The 19,103-nt window shown below is 47.1% G+C and overlaps 2 protein-coding genes across 4 annotated transcripts in view; one reads left to right on the forward strand and one right to left on the reverse strand.

Moving 5' to 3' along the window:
• The window catches only part of TMEM43 (transmembrane protein 43), a 41,510-nt gene extending 40,344 nt beyond the window's left edge, over positions 1 to 1,166 (reverse strand). For 2 of the 3 annotated variants that reach the window (XR_012323932.1, XM_033865496.2), the window contains exon 1: positions 1,010 to 1,166. Coding sequence is in view for 2 of the 3 variants with exons in the window: in XM_033865496.2 (XP_033721387.1) it covers positions 1,010 to 1,021 (12 nt within the window). In the remaining variant the exon portion in view is untranslated. The remainder of the gene's footprint in view (positions 1 to 1,009) is intronic. The other variant, XM_033865498.2, reaches the window with a different exon arrangement.
• Positions 1,167 to 1,229: 63 nt separating this feature from the next.
• On the forward strand, positions 1,230 to 9,492 carry CHCHD4 (coiled-coil-helix-coiled-coil-helix domain containing 4). Its single transcript, XM_004322413.4, has 3 exons — positions 1,230 to 1,565; positions 7,569 to 7,667; positions 8,478 to 9,492. The coding sequence occupies exons 1-3, from the start codon at positions 1,544 to 1,546 to the stop codon at positions 8,750 to 8,752; spliced, it is 396 nt and encodes a 131-aa protein (XP_004322461.1). The 5' UTR covers positions 1,230 to 1,543; the 3' UTR covers positions 8,753 to 9,492.
• Positions 9,493 to 19,103: the final 9,611 nt, after the last annotated feature.

Consider the following 19,103-nt stretch of genomic DNA (forward strand, 5'->3'; position numbering starts at 1 on the left):
CGGTATGGGGGCAGGCCCGTGTCCTGCCAGCTTGGGTCTCTCCCGGCAGCGGACCCTGCGTCTCACGGACCACCTCTAGGTGCGCCATTTAAGGTTTCTCGGACTCCCAGACAACTCTAATCCAGGCTGTGGGAGACACAGCCCTGGCTTCTCAGGGGGTGTGGGAGGCAGAGAGGGCGCTTGGGGACAGAGGAGGGGCCTGAAAAGAGCAGGTAACAGACCAGGGGAGAGTGGCTGGACACTCCACCACAGCAGGAGGGAGGGAGTGCCTGGGCTGGCAGGGCTGTGAGCTGGCTCCACACACACTTTCAGAGAGAAGGCGAGTGTGAATCACCAGCTCCTCCCATGCCCTGCACCCTGGCGGGAGGTGCCCCTCTGTTTGTTGAATGAATGTTGGGCTTAAATAGAAAGATTCCTGAAATACGGCTGGCTGCAGGAAAAAGCAGCCAGCAGCCGTTCCAGGGGCGCCACCTTCGGCCAGGGCGTCTGCAACCAAATCCATGCTAGGAGGCAGACGGCCCGGCCGTAGGGAAATGCCCCCTTCTCCCCGTCGTCCTAACTCCTCCGCTCCCAAACCAGCCCACGCCCCTTTGCAGCAGCATCAGCCGGGGTTTACATACCCCCCTGGGGCGGGGAGCTCACCGCCCGCCCGGACAGTGCGTCGCGGATTGGCTTCGCCACCGCCCCAGTGGACTGGCCTTCTCTGCGGCCCAGTCCAGCCCTCAAGGTCCTTACATGGGAGAAATCCGAGAACCCAGGCGAGAACTGGGAACGAAAGGAGAAGCTGCGGGGAGCCGAAGCCACACGTCCCGAGGCCCGGTCCTCGCCACCGCGCGCCCCAAGGAGTCCGGCCGAGCTAGGAGAAACGGACAGACGGCTCGGCTGCCAGAAGGCCCGGATACGGGAGAGGAAGGGGTTCACCGGGCAGGGGGCCGCGGCCCGCCCGCGGGGAGAGGGGACCGGGACACGGGGAGGCCTGGGTGTGGCCGGCGAACCAGAAGACACTCACGTTCGCGGCCATGCCGCGGCTGGGTCGCCGCCCGCCTCGCTCGGCTTAGCTCCGAGAGGTGCTTACGGCCGCAGCGCGGAGTCCCGCGGCCTCTCGCCTACCGGAGAGCGGCAACCAACCAACCGAATCCCAGAGCCCGGGACGCCACAGTTACCGCCCCGCGGGCACGAGCTTTTCGGCTCTCGCTCGCCGCGCCGCGCCGCGCCGCCTCCTGGGAAATGTAGTCCAGGGTCGGGTGCACGCTCCAAAGGTTGCAACCTACCGGTACCTCACTGATGCGCCTGCGCACTGCAAGCGATTCTGGGAGATGTAGTTCCTATTGCCTGGAGGAGCAGCCGGGCTGCGTGCGGCCTGCCGGGAAATGTAGTTCCCGGCTGAAAGGGCCTGGCTAGACGCGCCGAGGCAGGCGCGCGGCGGGCAGGCCTGGAGGGGGCGGGTCCGCGCGGGCCTCCAAGCCGCCAGCCCTGCAGCGGAGAGGTCACGGCGTGAGGCCGCCGGCACAGTCGCTGCGAGGTCGGAGCGCCGGGCTGCACCATGGCCTACTGCCGGCAGGAAGGTAGGAGATGGGACTGCGTGGAGACGGCCTACGAGGGCCTGCAGGGGACACGCGGTCTGTGCAGCGCGCCGGACCCCCGCGCCCCCACTGCAGACGCGGAGGACAGTCCTCGGGACCCTCGGGTTGGGCCCGGCGGCGGAGTCGCCATCCCCGGTTTTCAGATGAGAAAACCGAGGCCCGGGTAGGAGCGAGGCCGGCCGAGGTCACTGTGAGGCTCGAACCCGGACCTCGGAGGGAACAGCACATGGGGGCGCTCGTAACCTAGGCCCGGGGGTCAGGGCTGTGCGAGCGCCCTGTGGCTGGTAACTGGGAATTTATTGATTCTAATTATAATGTTACTATGGCGCTCACCACACACCACGTGTTCCCGTTTGCACTGCTTTCAACTGTCCCGGAAAGTTGCCCCTCGGTGGGCGCTGCGCTGCGGGTGGGAGTGCCGCCCGCTGCGACGGGTCAGACCCTGGTCCAGGAATTTTGTGTGGCCTATCTCGCGACGACCTTCCTAAGTCAGGCCCTGCTTTTATCCGGAGAGTAAACCAAGACCCAGAAGTGACTTGGGTAAGCCACACGGCCGGCAAGTCGCAAAGCTGGGGTTGGAGGCCCGCGGTCTGATTCCAGAACTGCCCAGTCTGGTGCCCAGTGGACTCCAGGGAGCCTTCCGCTCAGAAGACACCCTGTGCAGAAAACAAAACAAAATAAAACAAAGTTGGTCCCCGCCTACTGTCTGTCTGCTTGTTACCTCTACCCGGGACCTCAGAAGTCTCCAAGCCGGGTCCAAGGGTCTTCCTGCACAACCACTAACCGGCTCTGTCCCTGAGCGGCCACCCAACTCCTCCAGGGCCTAGTGTCCAGTCTTGTAAAATGAGAAGTTGATCTTCATTTATTCCACGCATATTCATGAAGCACCTTCTCGGTGCCAGGTGAGGGGATTGGTGGACACCTGAGACTATAAAGTTCCAGAGAGAGCTGGAACTCACCCAGAAATCCTTTAGCGAATAGTCCAGCTCCCTCAGTTAATTAAGGGAATCTTAAGCCCAGAGATGGAAGTGACCCACCCAAGGTCATGCTTCAGTTAGGAGAACAGCTCAGTCTAAAATGCTAAGCCTTTTCCCAGTACCCCATTCTGCTTCTGGAATCCTCCTTCCCTGGGTCATAAAGCCGTAAAACTCACTGATGTCTCTAATGAGTAGTTTCCATTGATTGATATTTAACTTTGCCATGAGCAAAAGTCCTCTGCCCTCACCACTTTGTTAGACAGCAAGTCTTCTGTTTTTAATTTCCTTCTAAGTCAAATTTACTTCTTCATTTAGCAAATTTTTTTTAACCTTTTGGGTATAATGAAGGTATAATCCTCATTCTTGAGGGTTTCTAGGGGTTGCAGTTTCTCTGGGAAGCAGAGGCAGGTGTTTAGATCCCTATCTTTTCCTGGATCAAAGCTCTCTTAGTTTGGGGATGAGAATTAAAAGCACTCACTTTAGGCCTTCCCTAGTTTTTATCTTATCCATGCCACTGTCCCCTAAGTCCCCAACTTCTTGTTTTTCTACCCACCGATTCTTTATGCTTCCCATGGGACTTAAAGAAACGATCCCACACTCCTTCCAGATTAAGGCTGATGTGAGCGAGCCCCTTGCCTGATCCGGCTCCTGCCATCACTGACCAGCCACACTGGCCTCTGGCCCTTCCCTTTGCCTGGTGCACCCTTCTTCCAGCTCTTCCCATGGCTACCTCCTCATCCTCTAGGATTCAGCTCATATGTCGCCTCAGTGAGGTCTTCTCTGGGTCTTTGTGTCTTTCACATCCTAAACTCTTTGAAATTACCTGGTTTATTTTTGTCATCTTCCTTCTTATGTTCTTGCAGCAAGCCGAGAGCATTAGATGGGCCATATCCCCGGCACCTTTACCCAGTGAACCCATACACACGGCTGCCCTCTGTTCTGAGTCAGTCACTTGCCTGTGCACATTTACTTCAGGGGTCCACCCCCAAGCCTTGGGGTTAAAGGCCTTAGCAGGGCGTTCAAGGTGTTGGGCAGCGTGGACTCAGCCTCGCTCCCTGGCCCAGGGCCACACTGTTCCTGTCATTGTTCTTCCTTTTCTAATGCTGACCGTGTTCTCTCCTGTTGTGTCAACAAACGTTTATTGAGTACCTGTGATGTGCCAGCCACTGATCACATGGCAGTGGGCACAGGTGGGCGGTCTGCCTTCGTGGCACGGTGGAGGTGGCGGGCGCCCCTTCTGGGTTGGATGTACCAAGAGATTCTGCTGTGTAAAGACCCACGCATGTTCTAGGGGGAATGAGACCACCCATCCAAGGTTTTTTTTTTCTCTAACCTACTTCATAGTGATAGCCGTTCTGTCTTCTGCCCTCTGCTGGGTCTGGGGGTCTTCATGTCTGAATTCAGAGTTCATTCCTCCATTCACTTTTTCAACAAATACTGATTACCCACTATGTCTTGGGCACTGTTCTAGGCTCCGAGGATACTGCAGTGAATGGAATAGACAAATCCTTGCCCCTGAGGAGCTGACATTTCAGTGGGGGAGACAGGTGGTAAACAAATACGTAATTGGGGCTTCCCTGGTGGCGCAGTGGTTGAGAGTCCGCCTGCCGATGCAGGGGACACGGGTTCGTGCCCCGGTCCGGGAAGATCCCACATGCCACGGAGCGGCTGGGCCCGTGAGCCATGGCTGCTGAGCCTGCGCGTCCGGAGCCTGTGGTCCGCAACGGGAGAGGCCACAACAGTGAGAGGCCCGTGTACCGCAAAAAAAAACAAAAACAAATACATAATTGTTAGGTGAGAAAAAGCAGGTTAAGGGTGATGGGGAGTGATGAAGGAAGATGGCATCTGAGCAGGAGCTATGAAGTCAGGGAGAGGGAGGCTGTGAGGGTATCTGAATGTGCTCCTTATTTTCCCATTGCTACGATATGAATGTGTCCCCCCAAAATTCATATGCTGAAATCCAAACCCCAAGGGTGAATGGTATTAGTAGGTGGGGCCTTTGAGAGGAGCTTAAGTCATGAGGGTGAAGTCCTTATTAGGTTGTTTAAAAAGGTTGATTCTCCTATAGTGAGTACAGCATCAGGGAATCCCTGCTTCCTGAATTTGAGAAATATATTTTTGTGTTGATTTTTAAATTTTTCTTTTATTATTGTCATGTAAACGTCTAAGGAACCTGCTCTAATAAACATGTGCCCGTGGGCTTCAGTGACTCTAAAACTGGACAGATGAGTGGATTGAATTCTCACAGCATTCAGTTTACAACATTAATTCAGTCTCGTAGATGATATTTCACTGAATTGCCCCTTGCGTGGAGAATGTGCTTCTGTGCCAGTGGTGGGTCCTTGAGGTTACTGTCCCTGTGCCACCGTCTGATGACCAAGGTCATCCAAGGCCAATCTCTGACCGAGGAGCCTTTGCTGTGGAGACCAGGAAGTCGCTGGCCCTCCTTGGCTGGGAGTTAAGTCCACCCCAGGCCTTTTCTCCCATCGGCCGTGATCATGAAAATCTTGACTTGGAACTCTAAGAGGGCATAAGGTGGTTATCCACGTCCTTCTGAATATGCTTGTATCAACTTTTTAAGGTTATCTTGGAAGTGAAAACAAGCATTTTTATATTTTCTCCAGAGAAATGTAATGAGACTTCCAGTCTAGCTGGTTACCCCACTAGTTGGCAGTCATGATGAGTTCTCTTTTCACAGTTGGGACTCGGGGATCGGTGAGCACTGTCCTTTTGTCAGTCCTGTGTGCACTCTCAGACATTCCTGCTGGGACAGGCGTGCAGTGGACAGGGTGACACACTCGCAATCTTTCAGACCACAGTTTGTGTTCCTGCTCTGCCTTCTCATACTATGTGCCTTCGGGCTGGTTTCCTACCTTCTCTGGGCCTCCGTTTCCTCTCTCTGTAAAAAGGAGATTAGTAATACCCACCTCACAGTGTTGGTGTAAGGATTAAATGAGCCGACGGGTGGGGAAACTCATTGAGTAGGGCCCAAGTGTGTAAAAGATGCAGTTATGTTCTGCCGTTAACGATTCTGATTCCAATTCCAGTGTGTGGGTATTTTCCCCACATCAAGCAATTCTCTGACACCAGCAGTATGTCCTCCAATTCAGCTCAATCTGTCACTGTTTACCTGGAGATGGTGTCAGATCCCACAGTTTAAGGGCTCAGGCCTGCAACACCCCTCTCCCCCGCCCCAACTGCAGGTGCCAGTCACAAGTCCAGGTTGTCATCTGTTCTTCTTAACCACTGGCTGTAGATCAGAGGTTCCCACGACCTCCTCCTAGCGTTGGATTAATTTGCTAGAGCAGCTCACAGAACTCAGAGAAACAGTTTACTTACTAGATCGCTGGATTATTATAAAAGGATAGAATATTATATTAACAGATATAACTCAGGAACAGCTGGATGGAAGAGACGCCCAAGGCAAGGTGTGGGGAAGGGGCGGAGCCTCCATGCCCTCTCTTCCCGAACCTCCACGTGTTCACCTGTCCGCTTGGGCTTTTGCGGAGGCTTCATTACATAGGCATGATTGATTAAATCATCGGCCGCTGGCAGCTGATTCAGCCTCCAGCTCCTCTCCCTTCCCCAGGGTGGGATGCGGGGGTGGGGGGGGCGCGTTGGGACTGAAAGCTCCAACCCTCTAATCCCAGGGCCGTTTCTCCTGGCAACCAGCCCCCATCCTCAGGCTCCCCCAAGTCATCCTATTAACATAACAAAAAGATCTTTATGCTCTCATCACTTGGGAAACCAAAATTTTAGGAGCTCTGTGCTAAGAATGGGGTCAAAGGTGAAATATATATTTCTTATTCTAAATGACAGTATCACATCCTTCGATCCAGTATAACCGATCTCTTTGGGGGATGTCCAGAAAGGTGCCTGGGAGGACTCGGCCTGTGGGAGGGACCTGGAACATTCTGGGTGGGGTTGTGCATCAGTCACTTGGGAGCCCATCAGTGGTGTGGACGTGCAGAGAGCTTGATTCAGCTTCTGTTCTGTGAGGCTGGGCCTCATAAGCCCCACAGGTGCCTCCCGTACCGAGCAGGCTTGGACGCCTTGCCTTGGCCTGAGACCAGCCTCCCCATTCGGCTGGGCCCGGCTGAGACCTTGGTAAACAAAACTGTCAGAGCTGAGCTGAGCAATTGTGTCAGCTTATTTATTTTGCTTAGCACGCAGCACTTTTGCAGGCTGCTTTTAAGTGTTCTGAACACTGGCCAGAATTACCAAGGTCTTCAGGTTCTTCAACATGCCCTGGCTGCCCGGCCCCAATCCTTTCCCAGGCCACTTGGGACAAGCCACCTTCTCTGAGATAGAATGGGAGGTGTTGGAGAGAACCCTCAGGTGTTCTGAGCAGGCCGTGGTCCTGAGCGTGCCGAGGGTCAGCTGCCATTACTGTCACCCCTCCTGGGAGACGCTGTACAGGTGTGGGGAGGGTGTAAACACCAAGTACCTTCCCTCTGTCCCCTCTGCTGTCCTCACTGGCACGTCTCTCTGGTGTTTACTGTCAACCTCGTGCTTTCCCCAAGCCTCTTCCGGAGGAGCCCGATTGGTAAAATGTTATCTGAGGGCACCTGCTGGCAGGTCCTGAGGGGCCTGGAGCAAGTGGACCAGGTGCTCACAGGGACGGGAAGTGACAGAGCCGTCAGAGCTCATGGGAGTTCTGAGCAGAGGAAGAAGACCCGTTTGTTAGATGTCAGCAAACTTGGGGACTGAAAACAGCTGCATTTGATGGCTTGGGGCGTCTCGTCTCCCACTCGAGGATGCACATGGCGCCAGCAGGAGCCATCTTCCTCCTCCCCAGTCTGGTCACAGGCACGTGATGCAGGAGCGGCTGCTAGACCTTCCCCCAGAGTCAGCAGTAAGCGAGTCCCCAGCCTGGGGAGCACCACTGAACTCACTTCGGGGTTTCAAATGGGACAGTCTTCAAACAAGGTTTTCCTGGCTGCTTGGGTTTAGGGCTGATTCACAGCTCCTGGGTGAAACATTTCTCCCTCTGTTCTCCAAACACTAGGAAAGGATCGAATCATATTTGTGACCAAAGAAGACCATGAAACTCCAAGCAACGCGGAGCTGGTGGCCGACGACCCCAACGATCCTTACGAGGAGCACGGTGAGTGCTGGGCGGGGGTGGGAGTCCAACATCCCTGGCCGCGGCTGGGTTTCCAGGTGTCTACCTTGGCCACCACTGCTCCTGGGACGCTGAGTGCGTCTCCATCAGGTGTGAGGGGCTGTGTGCTTTCCAGCCCTCGTTCCCACGTGCTTCCCTGGCCATCAGGCTGAACCTAGGAGTTTCTTCTTTCTTCCGCCTCTCTTTCTTCTGATTTTTTGAATGGTTTTCCATTTTTATAAGAATGGAGCGCAGTGCTCTGGCACGTCACTCACTTTTTCCTGCCCATCATGCCTTGGACATCTTCCAGCCTCGCTTTTACCAGTCCTGACACTGTGCTGAGCTGAGAGCAGCTGAGGAGCGGGAGGGGCTTGAGGAGAAGGTCCGGGGCGCAGGGGTTCCTGACCATCTGTGTGAAAGGAGGAGACCAGCACCTTGACTCCTTCCAGTGTTTGGGCTTTCAAAGCTTCTCAGTAACCATCCGAGCGGTTACTTCCGCTTTGGATTAAACGGTTTCCCTGTGTAGTTCTTGGAGCACAGGCACGGCCACAGCACTGGGAGGCGGCTTAGGACACAGAGCAGTGCTGCACACGGAGAGAGTCGCTGATGGTGACCTTTCCGACAGAGCCGGGAATGCTGGGTTTGTGCCGGGCATTTGAACCCCATCCCGAGGGAGCAGCAGGTCCACCGGTGAGTGCCGGCCAGGCAGTGGTTCATGTTACCGTTATGCCTATGAGGGCTGGTCTTGGTTTTGCTTTTTCTGAAACCTCAGGCAGCACCTCTCACACTTCCTTGCTCATCTTCCTGTCCCAGGACTGATCCTGCCCAACGGAGACATCAACTGGAACTGCCCGTGCCTGGGGGGCATGGCCAGCGGCCCGTGTGGGGAACAGTTCAAGGCGGCCTTTTCCTGCTTCCACTACAGCACAGAGGATGTCAAGGGGTCGGACTGTATAGACCAGTTCCGGGCCATGCAGGAGTGCATGCAGAAGTACCCGGACCTCTATCCCCAGGAGGAGGAGGATCGATTAGAGGAAACGGCTGTCTCTGAGGCTGCCACAACCAAAGAAGAGGAGGGGTCTAGCTAATGAGGGTCCTGGTCTCCAGCCTCCTTCAGAGAGGATGAACCTCTCCAAGAAAGTGTCTCTCCCTCTGTTGTTCTGTGCACTGTAATGTACAAAATAACTTATTGAGTGATCAGGGGTCTTGGCCCCTTGACATGTACACTGAAACATGGGTTGTATGTATGTGTGTCTCACATAACCTGTCAGCGAAATGTAACCGCCACTTTTGAATTCTCAGATTGTCCTGAATTTTGCCATTTTGAAATAATGTGCTGAATAATCTCAGCAACCAAAAATCTTTATCTGGGAGTGTCTTGTGAGTGAGCTGATCTATTCTGATTCATTGTATCCCTTTTAGTAGATTTTATACCCAGTTGGAAAGTGAAATAGAAACAAACATCTTCCTTTAAAAATGCTGGAGGGGGGCATTCCTTATAGAAGAGGCGGGATGATCAGGCCTGGAGGATGTGACGAAGCACTATGCTTCATTTCTGATATATTTTGGGTTCTAGTTTGCATTGAGCTCCATGTTTTCTACGTTTGGAAAACAGAGCTTTGGACCCTCTGAGTGACTGCCTTTGTAAATGAAGAGACAGGCTGTTTTTTTCTCTTTTTGTTATCCCAAAAGCCCTGCTTTGGGGTCTGTGTTCACACTGGCTCTGTCTCAGCCTGTTCAGATGCAATGTTCTTGAGAGGTGGGGACCTAATCATTACCAAAGTAGCACCTGAGAGAGGAAACAGTGTCAATTAAAAGGAAAACGTGATTTTTGAGTGGGTTTTAATTTGCTTTTCCTAATTAAAAATGTTGTGATATAAGGAAATATAAATTATGAAAAATTCAATTGAAATTCTCCTTTGAAGATACTGGTAGATCACTTTGAATCTGTTAAACTTTTCTGTGTTGCGTCCATACGGAGCTCACTGATTCTGTGAGCAGATGCCTTCACACAGGCGTCGCTGTCAACATTAACGTGTTGTATTTGTTAGAAATGAGTCCCAGCCCACACTGCCCAGGGGACATGAAGCATGAGCACAGGAGGCTGCCTTCCACCCCAGAGAGTGAGCTGTTGGCTCTCTGAAGCCTGGAGGCCCGGCTCAGGGTGAGGAGTGTGGTTCTGAGTCTGGCGTCAGGAAGCCGGAGCCACCAGCTTTGGAAGCCGTGCAGTCTGGAGGAGCTTTGGGACTTCTTTGAGCTGCAGGCAGAGCCTTGCATGTTTAACAAACATACTTTTTCAGGAAACGTTTTGATCAAGATGTCACTGACCTGTGACTAGTCCTGGATCCCATTCATTTGATACATTCAGGGAACCTCTACCATCCATGCCCTAGGGACACAGGGAGGTGACTTATCTGGCCTCTGCTTGTATGAAGCTACAGTCCAGCCAGGGGTCAGCATTTACTAGAAAGCAAGAAGAATCAGAAAAGCAGATCCCAGGTGCAAGGACAGGATGGCAGAGTAGAAGGACCTGAGCTCACCTCCTCTCATGAAAATGCCAAAATCACAACTAACTGCTGAACAATCATAGACAAAAAAGGACTAGAACCTACTAAAAAAGATATTCTACTTTCAAAGAAGAAGCCACAACGAGAGGGTAGGAGGGGCGCATTCGTGATAAAATCAAACCCCATACCCGCCAGGTAGGCAACCCACAAGTTGGAAAATAATTATTTTGCAGAGGTTCTCCCACAGGAGTGAGAGTTCTGAGCCCCAAGTCGGGCTCCCCAGTCTGGGGGTCTGGCATCAGGAGGAGGAGACCCCAGAGCATTTGGCTTTGAAGGCCAGCGGGGCTTGATCGCAGGAACTCCACAGGACTGGGGGTAACAGAAATGCCACTCTTAGAGGATACAAGGTCTTGTGTGCACCAGGACCCAGGGGAAAAAGCAGTGACTTCATAGGATCCTGGACCAGACCTACCTGCTGGTCTTGGAGGGTCTCTTGGGGAGGTGGGAGGCAGCTGTAGCTCACTGTAACTCACTTGGGGACAAGGACACTGGTGGCGGAGGTTCTGGGGTGTACTCATTGTCGTGAGCTGTCCTGGAGGTCACCATTTTGGCACTGAGACCTGGCCCCAACCATCAGCCCTTTGGCTCCAGTGCTGGGATGCCTCAGGCCAAACAACCAACAGGGCGGGAGCATAGCCCCACCCATCAGCAGCCAGGCTGCTTAAAGCCGTCCTGAGCCTGTAGCCACCTCTAAACACACCCCTTGATATGGCCCTGCCGACCAGAGGCAAAAGACCCAGCTCCACCCACCAGTGGGCAGGCACCAGTCCCTCCCACCAGGGATCCTGCACAAGCCTCAAAGACCAGCATCACCCACCAGGGGATAGACACCAGAAGCAAGAGGAACTACAATCCTGAAGCCTGTGGGACCGCAAACACAGAAAGTGAGACAAAAAGAGGCAGCAGAGGAATATTGTTCCAGAGGAAATAACAAGATAACCCCCCAGAAGAACAACTAAGTGAAGTGGAGATAGGCAACCTACCCAAGAAAGAATTCAGAGTAATGATAGTAAAGATGATCCAAAATCATGGAAAAAGAATGGAGGCACAGACTGAGAAGATAGAAGAAACGTTTAACAAAGAGCTAGAAGATATAAAAAACAAACAGTTGAACAATAAAATAACTGAAATGAAAAAATACACTAGAAGGAATCGATAGCAGAATAAATGAAGCAGAAGAATGGAAGTGAGCTGGAAGACAGAATGGTGGAAATCACTGCCACGAAAGAGAATAAAGAAAGAATGAAAAGAAATGGGGACTGTTTAAGAGACCTCTGGGACAACATTAAATACACCAACATTCACATTATAAGGGTCCCAGAAGGAGAATAGAGAGAGAAAGGGCCTGAGAAAATATTTGAAGAGATAATAGCTGTAAACTTACCTAACCTGGAAAGGAAACAGTCACCCAAATCCAGGAAGCACAGAGACCCATACAAGATAAACCCACAGAAGAACATGCTGAGGCACATATTAATCAAACGGACAAAATTTAAAGACAAACAAAATATTATAAGCAAGAAGGGAAATGCAACAAATAACATACAAGGGAATCCCCATACTGTTATCAGCTGATTTTTCAGCAGAAACTCTGCAGGCCAGAAGGGAGTGGCACAATATATTTAAAGTGATGAAAGGGAAAAACCTACAACCAAGAATACTTTACCCAGCAAGGCTCTCATTCAAATTTGATGAATAAATCAAAAGCTTTACAGACAAGGAAAAGCTAAGAGAACTCAGCATCACCAAATCAGCTTTACAACAAATGCTAAAGGAACTTCTATAGGCAGAAAAGAAAAGCCTACAACTAGAAACAAGAAAATTACGAATGGGAAAGCTCACTGGTAAAGGCAAACATACAGTAAAGGTAGGAAATCATCCACACACAAATATGATATCAAAACCAGCAGGAGAGTACAAATGTTAAGATATTGGAAATGCATTTGAAATGAAGAGACCAGCAACTTAATCTTGAATATATAGAGACTGCTATATCAAAACCTCATGATAACTGCAAACCAAAAGTCTACAATAGATAGACAAAAAAGAAAAAGGAATCCAAACACAACACTAAAGATAGTCATCAAATCACAGAGAAGAGAACAAAAGAGGAAGGGAAGAAAAAAGATCTACAAAAACAAATCCAAAACAGTTAACAAAATGGCAGTAAGAATACACATATTGGTAATTAGCTCAAATGTAAATGGATGAAATGCTCCAACCAAAAGACATAGAATGGCTGAATGGATACAAAAACAAGACCCATATATATGTTGTTCACAAGAGACCCACTTCAGATCTAGGGACACATACAGACTGGAAGTGAGGGCGTGGAGAAATGTATTCCAGGGCTTCCCTGGTGGTGCAGTGGTTGGGAGTCCACCTGCTGATGCAGGGGACACGGGTTCATGCCCTGGTCCAGGAAGATTCCACGTGCTGAGCCATGGCCACTGAGCGTGTGCGTCCGGGGACTGTGCTCCACAACAGGGGAAGCCGCAGCAGTGGGAAGCCCGTGTACCGCAAAAAAAAAAAAAAAATGTATTCCATGCGAATGAAAATCAAGAGAAAGCAGGAGTAGCAATACTCATATCAGACAAATAGACTTTAAAATAAAGACTGTTACAAGACACAAAGAAGGACACTACATAATGAGGAATCCAATTATAACAATTGTAAATATTTATGCACCCAACATAGGAGCACCTCAATACATAAGGCAAATACTAACAGCCGTAAAAGGGGAAATCGACAGTAACACATTCATAGTAGGGGACTTTAACACCCCACTTTCACCAATGGACAGATCATCCAAAATGAAAATAAATAAGGAAACACAAGCTTTAAATGATACATTAAACAAGAAGGACTTAATTGATATTTATAGGACATTCCATCCAAAAACAACAGAATACACATTTTTCTCAAGTGCTCATGGAACATTCTCCAGGATAGATCATATCTTGGGTCACAAATCAAGCCTTGGTAAATTTAAGAAAATTGAAATTGTATCAAGTATCTTTTCCGACCACAACACTATAAGACTAGATATCAATTACAGGAAAAGATCTGTAAAAAATATAAACACATGGAGGCTAAACAATACACTACTTAATAACGAAGTGATCCCTGAAGAAATCAAAGAGGAAATCAAAAAATACCTAGAAACAAATGACAATGGAGACATGATGACCCAAAACCTATGGGATGCAGCAAAAGCAGTTCTAAGAGGGAAGTTTATAGCAATACAAGCCCACCTTAAGAAACAGGAAACATTTCGAATAAACAACCTAACCTTGCACCTAAAGCAATTAGAGAAAGAAGAACAAAAACCCCCAAAGTTAGCAGAAGGAAAGAAATCATAAAGATCAGATCAGAAATAAATGAAAAAGAAATGAAGGAAATGATAGCAAAGATCAATAAAACTAAAAGCTGGTTTTTTGAGAAGATAAACAAAATTGATAAACCATTAGCCAGACTCATCAAGAAAAAAAGGGAGAAGACTCAAATCAATAGAATTAGAAATGAAAAAGGAGAAGTAACAACTGACACTGGAGAAATACAAAAGATCATGAGAGATTACTATAAGCAACTCTATGCCAATAAAATGGACAACCTGGAAGAAATGGACAAATTCTTAGAAATGCACAACCTGCCAAGATTGAATCAGGAAGAAAGAGAAAATATGAACAGACCAATCACAAGTAATGAAATTGAAACTGTGATTAAAAATCTTCCAACAAACAAAAGCTCAGTACCAGATGGCTTCACAGGCGAATTCTATCAAACATTTAGAGAAGAGCTATCACCTATCCTTCTCAAACTCTTCCAAAATATACCAGAGGGAGGAACACTCCCAAACTCATTCTACGAGTCCACCATCACCTTGATACCAAAACCAGACAAGGATGTCACAAAGAAAGAAAACTGCAGGCCAATATCACTGATGAACACAGATGCAAAAATCCTCAACAAAATACTAGCAAACAGAATCCAACAGCACATTAAAAGGATCATACACCATGATCAAGTGGGATTTATTCCAGGAATGCAAGGATTCTTCAGTATATGCAAATCAATCAACGTGATACACCATATTAACAAATTGAAGGAGAAAAACCATATGATCATCTCAATAGATGCAGAGAAAGCTTTCAACAAAATTCAACACCCATTTATGATAAAAACCCTGCAGAAAGTAGGCACAGAGGGAACTTTCCTCAACATAATAAAGGCCATATATGACAAACCCACAGCCAACATCGTCCTCAATGGTGAAAAACTGAAAGCATTTCCACTAAGATCAGGAACAAGACAAGGTTGCCCACTCTCACCACTCCTATTCAACATAGTTTTGGAAGTTTTAGCCACAGCAGTCAAAGAAGAAAAGGAAATAGAAGAAAAAGAAATCCAAATTGGAAAAGAAGAAGTAAAGCTGTCACTGTTTGCAGATGACATGATACTCTACATAGAGAATCCTAAAGATGCTACCAGAAAACTACTAGAGCTAATCAATGAATTTGGTAAAGTAGCAGGATACAAAATTAATGCACAGAAATCTCTGGCATTCCTATACACTAATGATGAAAAATCTGAAAGTGAAATCAAGAAAACATTCCCATTTACCACTGCAACAAAAAGAATAAAATATCTAGGAATAAACCTACCGAAGGAGACAAAAGACCTGTATGCAGAAAATTATGAGACACTGATGAAAGAAATTAAAGATGATACAAATAGATGGAGAGATATACCATGTTCTTGGATTGGAAGAATCAACATTGTGAAAATGACTCTACTACCCAAAGCAATCTACAGATTCAATGCAATCCCTATCAAACTACCACTGGCATTTTTCACAGAACTAGAACAAAAAATTTCACAATTTGTATGGAAACACAAAAGACCCCGAATAGCCAAAGCAATCTTGAGAACGAAAAACGGAGCTGGAGGAATCAGGCTCCCTGACTTCAGACTATACTACAAAGCTACAGTAATCAAGACAGTATGGTACTGGCACAAAAACAGAAAGATAGATCATTGCAACAGGATAGAAAGCCCAGAGATAAACCCACACACATATGGTCACCTTATCTTTGAAAAAGGAGGCAGGAATGTACAGTGGAGAAAGGACAGCCTCTTCAGTAAGTGGTGCTGGGAAAACTGGACAGCTACATGTAAAAGTATGAGATTAGATCACTCCCTGACACCATACATAAAAATACGCTCAAAATGGATTAAAGACCTAAATGTAAGGCCAGAAACTATCAAACTCTTAGAAGAAAACATAGGCAGAACCCTCTATGACATAAATCACAGCAAGATCCTTTTTGACCCACCTCCTAGAGAAATGGAAATAAAAACAAACAAATGGGACCTAATGAAACTTCAAAGCTTTTGCACAGCAAAGGAAACCATAAACAAGACCAAAAGACAACCCTCAGAATGGGAGAAAGTATTTGCAAATGAAGCAACTGACAAAGGATTAATCTCCAAAATTTACAAGCAGCTCATGCAGCTCAATAACAAAAAAACAAACAACCCAACCCAAAAATGGGCAGAAGACCTAAACAGACATTTCTCCAAAGAAGATATACAGACTGCCAACAAACACATGAAAGAATGCTCAACATCATTAATCATTAGAGAAAGGCAAATCAAAACTACAATGAGATATCATCTCACACCAGTCAGAATGGCCATCATCAAAAAATCTAGGAACAATAAATGCTGGAGAGGGTGTGGGGAAAAGGGAACACTCTTGCACTGCTGGTGGGAATGTGAATTGGTACAGCCACTATGGAGAACAGTATGGAGATTCCTTAAAAAACTACAAATAGAACTACGATATGACCCAGCAATCCCACTACTGGGCATATACCCTGAGAAAACCATAATTCAAAAAGAGTCATGTACCAAAATGTTCATTGCAGCTCTATTTACAATAGCCAGGAGATGGAAACAACCTAAGTGTCCATCATCAGATGAATGGATAAAGAAGATGTGGCACATATATATAATGGAATATTACTCAGCCATAAAAAGAAACGAAATTGAGCTATTTGTAATGAGGTGAATAGACCTAGAGTCTGTCATACAGAGTGAAGTAAGTCAGAAAGAGAAAGACAAATACCGTATGCTAACACATATATATGGAATTTAAGAAATAATATGTCATGAAGAACCTAGGGGTAAGACAGGAATAAAGACACAGACCTACTAGAGAACGGACTTGAGGATATGGGGAGGGGGAAGGGTAAGCTGTGAGAAAGCGAGAGAGAGGCATGGACATATATACACTACCAAACGTAAGGTAGATAGCTAGTGGGAAGCAGCCGCATAGCACAGGGAGATCAGCTCAGTGCTTTGTGACCGCCTGGAGGGGTGGGATAGGGAGGGTGGGAGGGAGGGAGACGCAAGAGGGAAGAGGTATGGGAACATATGTATATGTATAACTGATTCACTTTGTTATAAAGCAGAAACTAACACACCATTGTAAAGCAATTATACCCCAATAAAGATATTAAAAAAAAAAACCACCATGGGATATCATCTCACACTTACTAGAATGGCTATTATCAAAAGGACAAGAAATAACTAACCTTGGCAAGGATGTGGAGTAAAGGGAACCTTTGTGCACTGTTGGTGGGAAGGTAAATTGGTACAGCCACTATGGAAACAGTATAGAGGTTCCTCAAAAAATTAAAAGTAGAACTACTGGATGATCTAGCAATTACTCTTCTGGGTATTTATCTGAAGGAAATGAAAACACTAACTTTAAAAAGATATTTGCATCTCCATGTTCATTGCAGCATTGTTTACAATAGCCAAGACATGGAAACAACCTAAGTGTCCAGTCACGGATGAATGGATAAATAAATGTCATATATATCTATAATCTATATATATTATATGTATTATATATATATATATATAATTCATCCATAAAAAGAAGGAAATGCTGCCATTTTTGACTACATGGATGGACTTTGAGGGCATTATGCTAAGTGAAATAAGTCAGACAGAGAAAGACAAACACTGTATGATGTCACTTATATGTGGAATCTAAAACAAAAACAAAAACAAACATAAGCACATAGATAAGGCAAACAGATTGGTGGTTGCCAGAGGCAGGGGGTGGAGTGGGGGCAAAATGCTTCAAGGGGTCAAGAGGGACAGACTTTCAGTTTTAAGGTAAACAGGTCCTGGGGATGTGAGGTACAGCATGGTGACTCTAGCTAATAATACTGTGCTGCATATTTGAAAGCTGCTAAGACAGTAGGTCTTAGAAGTTCTCATCACAAGAAAAAACTTTTATAACTATGTGTGGTGATGGATGTTAGCTGGACTTATTGTGGTAATCATTTAACAATAGATACAAATATCAAATCATTTAGTTGTATACCTGAAACTAATATAATGTTATATGGCACTTATACCTCAATAAAAAAAGGTAGACTTGGATTAGTTGTAAATGTATATTGCAAACTCTAGGGCAACCACTAAAAAAGTAAAGAAGTGTAACTGATATGCTAAAAAAGGAGAGAAAACAGAATCATATAAAATGCTCAATGAAAACCAAAAACAGGCAGAAGAAGTGTGGAAGACAAAAATAGAAACAAAGAACAAGGGCAACAAATATAAAACAGTAACAAATACAGGAGATATTAATCCAACAGTATCAATAATCACTTTGAATGTTAATAGTCTGAATACACCAGTTAAACGATAGTGATTGGATCAAAAAACAAAACCCAATTAATTACATGTTGTTGACAAGAAACCTACTATAATTACAGAGACACATATAGATTAAAAGTAAATGGGGGCTTCCCTGGTGGCGCAGTGGTTGAGAGTCCGCCTGCCGATGCAGGGGACACAGGTTCGTGCCCCGCCCGGTCCAGGAAGATCCCACATGCCGCGGAGCGGCTGGGCTCATGAGCCATGGCCGCTGGGCCTGCGCGTCTGGAGGCTGTGCTCCACAACAGGAGAGGCCACAACAGTGAGAGGCCCGCGTAACGCAAAAAAACAAAAACAAAAAAAAAGTAAATGGATGGGGACTTCCCTGGTGGCGCAGTGGTTGAGAATCCTCCTGCCAATGCAGGGGACATGGGTTCGAGCCCTGGTCCGGGAAAATCCCACATGCCGCCGAGCAACTAAGCCCGTGCGCCTAGAGCCCGTGCTCCACAAGAGAAGCCACCATGAGACGCCTGCACACCGCAATGAAGAGTAGCCCCTGCTCACCGCAACTAGAGAAGGCCCACGCACAGCAACGAAGACCCAACACAGCCGAAAATAAATAAATAAATAAACTTATTAAAAAAAAAAAAGTAAATGGATGGAGAAAAACATACCATGCTAACACTAATCAAAAGAAAGCAGGAGTAGCTATATTAATTTCAGATAGAGCAGACTTCAAAGCAAGGAAAGTTATCAGGGATAAAGAAGGCATTACATGATGATAAAGGGATCATTTCTCCAAGAAGTCTCAACAATTCTTAATGCCATATACCTAAAAATGGAGCATCAAGTTACATGCAGCAAAAACTGGTAGGGCTGCAAGGAGAAACAGATGAATCCTGCATAATAGTTGGAGACTTCAACACCCCCTTATCAGAAGTAGACAGATCCAGAAGGCAGAAAATCAGTTAGGACACAGTTAAACCCATCAATATTCAATCAACAGGATATAATTGACATCTATTGCTTCCATTGCCCATCTGTTCTTACATATTGTCTATTTTATCCACTAGAGCCCTTAGCATATTAGTCGTAGTTGTTTTAAATTCCCAATCTAATTCCAACATCTCTGCCATGTATGCTTCTGATGCTTGATTTGTCCCTTCAAATTATGTTTTGATATGCCATGTAATTT

Source organism: Tursiops truncatus, chromosome 10, assembly GCF_011762595.2.
Source record: "Tursiops truncatus isolate mTurTru1 chromosome 10, mTurTru1.mat.Y, whole genome shotgun sequence".
Classification (NCBI taxonomy): domain Eukaryota; kingdom Metazoa; phylum Chordata; class Mammalia; order Artiodactyla; family Delphinidae; genus Tursiops; species Tursiops truncatus.

Bases quoted from the DNA above. Each gene is read 5' to 3' on its own strand.
- CHCHD4 (XM_004322413.4), top strand. From the start codon at position 1,544: ATGGCCTACTGCCGGCAGGAAG. The intron at 1,566-7,568 runs GTAGGAGATGGG...TCCAAACACTAG, and splicing joins GGCCTACTGCCGGCAGGAAG to GAAAGGATCGAATCATATTT. The intron at 7,668-8,477 runs GTGAGTGCTGGG...TTCCTGTCCCAG, and splicing joins CGATCCTTACGAGGAGCACG to GACTGATCCTGCCCAACGGA.